The 7760-nt window shown below is 45.4% G+C and overlaps 1 protein-coding gene across 1 annotated transcript in view; it reads right to left on the bottom strand.

Moving 5' to 3' along the window:
* Positions 1-255: 255 nt before the first annotated feature.
* MAP4K1 (mitogen-activated protein kinase kinase kinase kinase 1) overlaps positions 256-7760 on the bottom strand; it is an 869227-nt gene continuing 861722 nt past the window's right edge. The window contains exon 32 of the mRNA XM_069644317.1: positions 256-1788. Coding sequence (XP_069500418.1) covers positions 1716-1788 — 73 coding nt within the window. The 3' untranslated portion in view covers positions 256-1715. The remainder of the gene's footprint in view (positions 1789-7760) is intronic.

Here is a 7760-nt window from a genome sequence, read left to right as displayed (position 1 = left end):
TTTGTAAACCAATTATAATTCACAGTTTTCTCATAAACAGAAACCCATGATGCTAGATGTTGCTTTTTTCTTGCAAACTGGGACTCACAATGATTGTCTTTTTTTCTAGACACACTGAGCAAAAAACAATTACAGCTGTAGCTTTATTTTCCCCATTCTCTAAAGTGTCCCTATTGTTAGAAATAGAGTAGCCTGTTTATATATCTGTCTACATTATGCCATTGCAAAAGATATGGTTAAAAATGTATCCCTTGGTTTCAGGTGGAAAGAACTGAAGTTTATGGTTCTCAATACTTCAACCCATCCACGAGAGATACACAGAAACTCAGATCTGGCCTGGCTTTTCCTGATCCCAGTGAAGATAATCCGGGTATGTTCAAGCTGTGCTACTTTCTGCTGCCATTGCCAGCATTGCAGCGGCATAGTTTAACATTCCTTGTTATAGGTGCTCCAGGGTTGGTTGGAAGGAACAAACATGGATGCTTGAAAAATGTGGTTGCGTACATTTCTGGTTTCTTTAAGAGATAATGTCCCGGACAGACCATGCTTCGCAGAGCCTGTAGTGGCTGGAGCCTCAATTATTGAGGAACATCATCCTTACTCATAGGAACACAGTTGGCCCCAGGGCATCAGGGTCCTCAAAGACCATAGTCTACCAGGTGGTACTTGGAAAGGCAGTTGCCTGGGTTCCAAAGTTGGAAGGACTGGAGGAGTTTGCAGAAATAGATGTGACGCTGCATTTAACAGTGGCCTTGAAGCCTAAAAAGGGATTTCGGGTCAATTAGTAGGGGTGTCAGAGATGATTGGGCAGAGACATTAACGACAGTCCTTGTACCCCAGCACAAGGGCTTTTCGTGGGGTCTTCCAAGGCCAGAAATGCACAGGCAAGTGCATTTAGTTCAGTCTTCTCTACTCTTCAGTGACAAGTACCTACAATCAACGAATTGGGCAAGGCATTTGCTAAGTTTTTCCCTAACCCTTGGACATTCAACAGTCTCCAGAAAATGTGCTTAGGGTGGAGTCCGGAAATCAACTCTTGTGAAACTCACAGATAGAGGCCTCCTCTACAGTAGAATCAGAAGTGGCATGCTACGTGGGCATGTTGAAGAACCAACCAGGTACCATACTGAGTATGCAGCACGTGCAACAAGGTAGGTCCGTTTGCATGCATTGGAAACAGCTGTGCAGAGCCGTTGGCATGTCGCGTAATGAACTAGGCACATCACAGAATCAGCAGGGTTTGTCCCTGGACATGTGGTTGTAGCAAGAGGCTAGATTAATGATATGAAGCGGAAACATCAGTTCAGGTCTTCCTGGGCATTCAGGAGAATCAGCAGACCCTACAGTGGATCCCCAAAGCAGGTCCCAGGGCATGTGGCGGAAGGAGCAGTGATGGTCCCTGGTCATGTGATGGACATAATCATGTGACAGATGCTATGGGCAGGCCATTGGATGTGCAATGTAGTAAGAGGAGCAGGCGCATGGCCGTGCATTTGAATCTGTAGGTCAGGGTCCGAATAGATGGCGAAACGCCAGTGTCTAGGCAGGTAGATCAGAAAAGCAGGTCCACAGGTTTGTGACGGATTCAGTAGGGCAGGACACCAGGCTTCCAGTAGAACCAGTAATGTAGGACTCTGGAAGGCGTCGAGTGAACATGGCAGGCCCACCGGTAAGTGACAGAATCAGCAGGGCAGGTCCCAAGGCAGAGAGCTCTCTCATTCCTGGATGTAAAGGTTACTTGCTGAGGAGCTGTCATCAACTGGCCTCGTTTCTAGGACAATTGTCTTACTGTTGTGAAAATAAAAAGAGAGCGAGTTAGTTCGAGTGGAACGAGAGGAGAGAGTGACAATGGGTAAAGAGACATATTAAGAAAGCAAAGCAAAGCTCATGCCCAGACCATGGTCCCTACCATAATACTTGCTAAGAAAGCAAAACAATGCCCATGATCGGGCCATGCTCTCTACATTGGTACATGTTAAGAAAGCATTGCAATGCCCATGGCCAGCCCATACTCCATACATTGGTACATGTTAAGAAAGCAAATCAATGCCCATGGCCAGGCCATGCTCCCTACATTGGTACATGTTAAGAAAACAAAGCAATGCCCATGGCCGGGCCATGCTCCCTACATTGGTACTTGTTAAGCAAGCAAAGCAATGCCCATGGCCAGGCCATGCTCCCTACATTGGTACATGTTAAGAAAACAAAGCAATGCCCATGGCCGGGCCATGGTCTCTACATTGGTACTTGTTAAGCAAGCACAGCAATTCCTACGGCCAGGCCATGCTCTCTACATTGGTACTTGTCCTCCCCATGACCATTCCTTTCTCTCTGCCACCGGAATGGCACGCATAAGTAATTAAAGGGGGGGTAGGGGGTTGGTGTTTGAATAAAGGACATATGTCCTACAGACTAACCATAAGCACATTGATACAGTATTGTGTTACTCTTACATGGTCACCTTTACTTTCTTCATACATCTGGAAAGATTCCAAGGCATTTACTGCTCTATGTGGGTGGCAGGGCAACAAGCAGAACTGGGGTAGCCAAAAGTATTCTTTATCTCGGGCTGAGTAAACTGTGAAATGACTATAGAGCTGACATCCATTGGTGATTGTTTATAGATGGCCTCTGGGGTTGCTTTGAAGATCTCATCAATTTGACCTGCTTTTGGAATAGTGCAGTAGAGAATTCACTGGGCCCTCGTATTGGCACTCTGATTCTTGCACTTTCAATGGCTAAGTACATCTAAAGGACTCTTTGTGGTGATAGTGCACTTTACAAGCCGGGAGGATAGTTCAAGGGCAATGCGCTTACCTTGGAAAAGGACAACGCAAAGCAGCACAGGTTTGAATCCCGGTCCTGTGCTTAGAGACTGATCTCCGGTTAGAGATTGATCTCCGGTATATAGCACGTTATAAATAATCAATTAATAAATACGCATAAGATAAAATAATAATTGGGCCTGCATGTCATTGGCAGATAGGACATTTGTCACCCTACCTGCCCCCAAACATAGACTGAGGTTACAGTCTGTCGGCTACTGTTAGCTGTTTGTGGCAGGCAAGCCTCTGATTTGGCAGATTTGGTGTAGCACTTTCTTACTTACTGGTGGCTGTTGACGATCAACATATGCTGTCATAGAACCTAACGTAAAGACCACAGTTCACTCAATGAGGGGAATACTTTTGATGGCTTCAATCCTACTTCGTATACAAGATGCTATTTAACAGGCCATCAAAGCCTTCGGAGCCCTCTTTTTTGGTTAAGGACTACCATTCAAAGTAAACATGTTATATGGATAAAGCGCTAGATACATTTTCATCAAGAGTCATAGAGCCCTTCCAGATCTTGGGTTGTCCTTTTGGCTAGCAAACAACATAGGAAATGAAGTCTCCCGATTCAGTTGAAAATCAGATAAAACTTTCAGCAAAAAGAAAGAAGGTTTTTTTTTCAATGACAAGACATGAAACGTTTGGATCCTGTAACCTTGCATAACAACCATCTCAAAGATTACCTTCCTCCTTATCAGCATATACTGATTATCGCCGGTTCAGCACTCAGTCTAACCCCATCCTGGATCAGGGTCTCCTGCATGTTACGTTATGGGAGCCCCATAAATGTCTCTTTATAGCCTGGTTTAGCAAGGAGGATGCTCTCTTTTGCCATCAATTGCCCAAAGTTTGGATCTGCAGGATTCTACTTAAATGTGTAAAATATGAGTGTTATTCAATTTTCCAAGGTCCAGCAGAAAACCCCGAGCCACTTAGTCTTGCTCTGAGCTTCCATTGTTTATTTCCACACCATCTGCAATTTGTGCAGGTCATAAGCGAAACCCAATGACTCCATATTAGGGCTAAAAGTAACAGTTGGCCATTCTCAAGAAGTAGTTGAAGATGGTCGCCTGGCGCTAAAACTCAGTTTGCTCCACACACGTGCTACAAAAATATTCCAACACGGAGAGCTGTGAAACTTGTGAATGAGTTTGGGTATGGCGGGAATGGGAGGGAAAGCAGACTCAGATCACCCACCAGCTGAATGGTGGTGAGGACTATGCATGATCTCACTGGCCAGTGGGCGGAGGGCAGCTGAGTGAGTGCCTCAAGGTTTGTTCCCTTGAAAAACACCATATTCTTGTTAGCATGAACTAGTATCATGTTTCTCTTCTCTTTTCAGGAAACAAAAAATGTAAACTTCAAAATGAAGACAGATGCCCTACTGCGTGCATGAAGAAGGAACCCCCAGTGTTTCGAATGTAGCAAGACATGTGTTGCTAATGACGCTTCTAGAGCCTACGAGTAAACATGACCACCATAAGAGCCTGCTTTCCCCTGTGAGAGATGGAGACTTGGAGGAAATAGACATTATCCTCTTGGTCCTAATGGAGGTCAGCATGGATATGCCCTTCTCTTGCTCAGGGCACACCCTGGTCAGAGGATGCCACAAGAACTAGCACCCCTCAGAAACCACCAGGCTGTGGTGGAGCTGTGCATTGGGCAATGCTTTGCTGTCTCCTGCAGAGCCACTGAAGTCTGTGGTGGGCGGTGGAGGGGGCTTTCTCAAAAGGCGATCTGAGCATGGGGATCTAGTCTAATAGACCCAAGCTGACTGATCTTTTTGTTCTATATTTCTTTTAGCCTTGCCTTTTTTATCTATCTTCTATGCTTTTATTTAACTTTTCCTCTGCTCGTGTATTACCCATTTTGCCGGCAATTGCATGTTTTTATATATTGTCACTAGTGTCTTGAAAATGGTTGCACTTAATACAAACTACTTACTACCTACTTACTACTTACTAGTGTCACTAAAGTGCAACAGAACCAATGTGGTGAGATGGATCAGTGACTCCTATGACAAGGGTAACTGTCAACCAATGACCTTACACGCAGGGATAGATACAGCTCTCTGTCCTCCTCATGGGTACCACAGACCGCGCCCTTGACCTAGGTACAGACCCAGAAGGCCAATGGAAGCCAAAGGGCAGCACTCTGTTGTGACTGTGCCGCAACCTATGACAACATGGAGGAGCTTATGATGTGGCTCGCAGGTCACTATCCGCAAATAAGTATCCCGAAGGTTGAGCAAACGCAATTCTCTAAATGCAGGCAGGGCACGATCCATGCTGCTACCATAATGAAATTTCCACTCCAAGGTGTTAAATATGATTATTGTATTGTATTGAAAGACATCTGGAGCAAAGTCCTTTACCATTCTCAGTGGCATGGACTCAGTCTGTGGATACTGTTTCAAGTTCTCACTCTTTCAAAAGAGGTGTTTGAGTCCAACTAATGGCATAGGAAAGGACTGAGGGCCGGGTGAGGAGAATTTGCACTAATGAACAGGTAGTGTGCAAGGATTCCTGGTGATAGTCCTTCAATTTTCCAGTTTTGGTTTCTGAGAGTCTTAGCTGGAGTGCATCCCTATTAGATGGCCTCTGTCTTTTTGTAGTGTCCACTGGAGCAGCATTCAGGTGTTAAGTATCTATCTGTAAAGGCTACAGTGTACATGTGGTACATCCCTTATCTGACCTGAAGGAAGGAGATGGCAGAGGGAAGGACATAATAAGTGGAGTGTGGCCTTTAGGCCAGGTTGGTGAAAATCTGCATTAGCTATATAGCTATGAGTGAACAAATCATTCATTAGTGGTAGGCAGAAAAATACATTTCTGACAAAGATTCAGACCCAGCAAAACCGAGTGAGCATCTTGTGCCAAAAACAAAGATTTTAGCCAGGATTCTTTTCAGGTTGTGGTGCCTAGTTCTGTATCCTGTGGGGTTGCATCAACTGGATCACGGAGTGCGATGATCATTTCCAAGGATATCTTTCAGCCATCTTAAAACGCCAAGGTATATTCCAAGGTCACAGCATTGCAAAAACATCTATGGAAAATATGCAGGCCTTCCTAGATCAGAAGGATAAACTTGCAGAGGATGGCATCAGCATTTGCTCGGTAAAGAACAGCCCCGTTTACTGGTTAAATTGCCACTCTTTTGCATATGTGCATATTCCCTTTATACCAAGTGGGGTCAATGACGTGGCTTTAAGCCTTTGCTCCAACGCAGGGCCATCAAGGCCAAACTGGACCGTGCAGCACAGACAAATGCAGTCCAATTGGTCACCTGAGGTGTGAGTCTCCCATGGGTCCACCTGGAACGGATCCATTTACTCAACTCTAAAGGTACATCTGCAGTCCCTGGTGTTAGGTCATGCAGCCACATCAAGGGTGTTGCTGTTGTTTGGCCATTGGCACACTTTGAGTTGGCCCTTCCATAGTGACTAGGGAGGGAACAAGGCCACCCTCTGGCTCAGGAAATGCGGGAATGTGTTCTCTGAGGCACACAGGGAAGATTTCAGTGACGTTCTATTAAAATGAAAACAAAAAAATGCTGTGCGTATTCCTAATAACTCTCAGGGTAGATCTGACAATGCATATCCAATCCCATGGATAGATACATTCAGACTGTCTACCAGCCACTGCATATTCAATCCCGCGAGAAGATACATTCAGACTGTCTACCAGACACTGCATATCCAATCCCATGGGTAGATACATTCAGACTGTCTACCAGACACTGCATATCCAATCCCATGGGTAGATACAGTCAGACTATCAGACACTGCATATCCAATCCCACGGGTAGATACATTCAGACTATCAGACACTGCATATCCAATCCCACGGGTAGATACATTCAGACTATCGGACACTACATAGCCAATCCCGCAAGTAGATACATTCAGACTGTATCAGACACTGCATAGCCAATCCCACGGGCAGATTCAGACTGTCTATCAGACACTGCATATTCAATCCCGCGAGAAGATACATTCAGACTGTCAGACACTGCATATCCAATCCCACGTGCAAATCCAATCCCACGGGTAGATACATTGAGACTATCAGACACTGCATATCCAATCCCGCGAGTAGATACATTCAGACTGTATCAGACACTGCATAGCCAATCCCGCGAGTAGATACATTCAGACTGTATCAGACACTGCATAGCCAATCCCACGGGCAGATTCAGACTGTCTATCAGACACTGCATATCCAATTCCACGAGTAGATACATTCAGACTATCAGACACTGCATATCCAATCCCACGAGTACATACATTCAGACTCTATCAGACACTACATAGCCAATCCCGCGAGTAGATACATTCAGACTGTATCAGACACTGCATAGCCAATCCCACGGGCAGATTCAGACTGTCTATCAGACACTGCATATCCAATCACGCGAGTAGATACATTCAGTCTATCAGACACTGCATATCCAATCCCACGGGTAGATACATTCAGACTATCAGACACTACATAGCCAATCCCGCGAGTAGATACATTCAGACTGTATCAGACACTGCATAGCCAATCCCACGGGCAGATTCAGACTGTCTATCAGACACTGCATATCCAATCCCACGAGTAGATACATTCAGACTATCATACACTGCATATCCAATCCCACGGGTAGATACATTCAGACTATCAGACACTGCATATCCAATCCCACGGGTAGATACATTCAGACTGTATCAGACACTGCATAGAAGGGGACTGGGCGCATAAGAATAAGGGCTAGTGTGATGGAAAGAGGCAGCGAATAGAGTGAGAGGGTCCAAACAAGAGATTAAGAAGGAAAAAGAGGCACCAAGAGATGGGGGGGTTAGGGGGAGACTGGGAGAGGTAGAAAAACGAAGAGATAGAGTAATGGGAGCTGGGGGGTGTTATGGGGTGCACGTGGGAAGGGCTG

The sequence above is a fragment of the Ambystoma mexicanum genome, chromosome 2p (assembly GCF_040938575.1).
Source record: "Ambystoma mexicanum isolate Mex_15411 chromosome 2p, UKY_AmexF1_1, whole genome shotgun sequence".
In the NCBI taxonomy this organism is placed as follows: Eukaryota; Metazoa; Chordata; class Amphibia; order Caudata; family Ambystomatidae; genus Ambystoma; species Ambystoma mexicanum.
The sequence above is the reverse complement of the archived record's forward strand: the minus strand, read 5'-3'. Positions and strand labels throughout refer to the sequence as shown.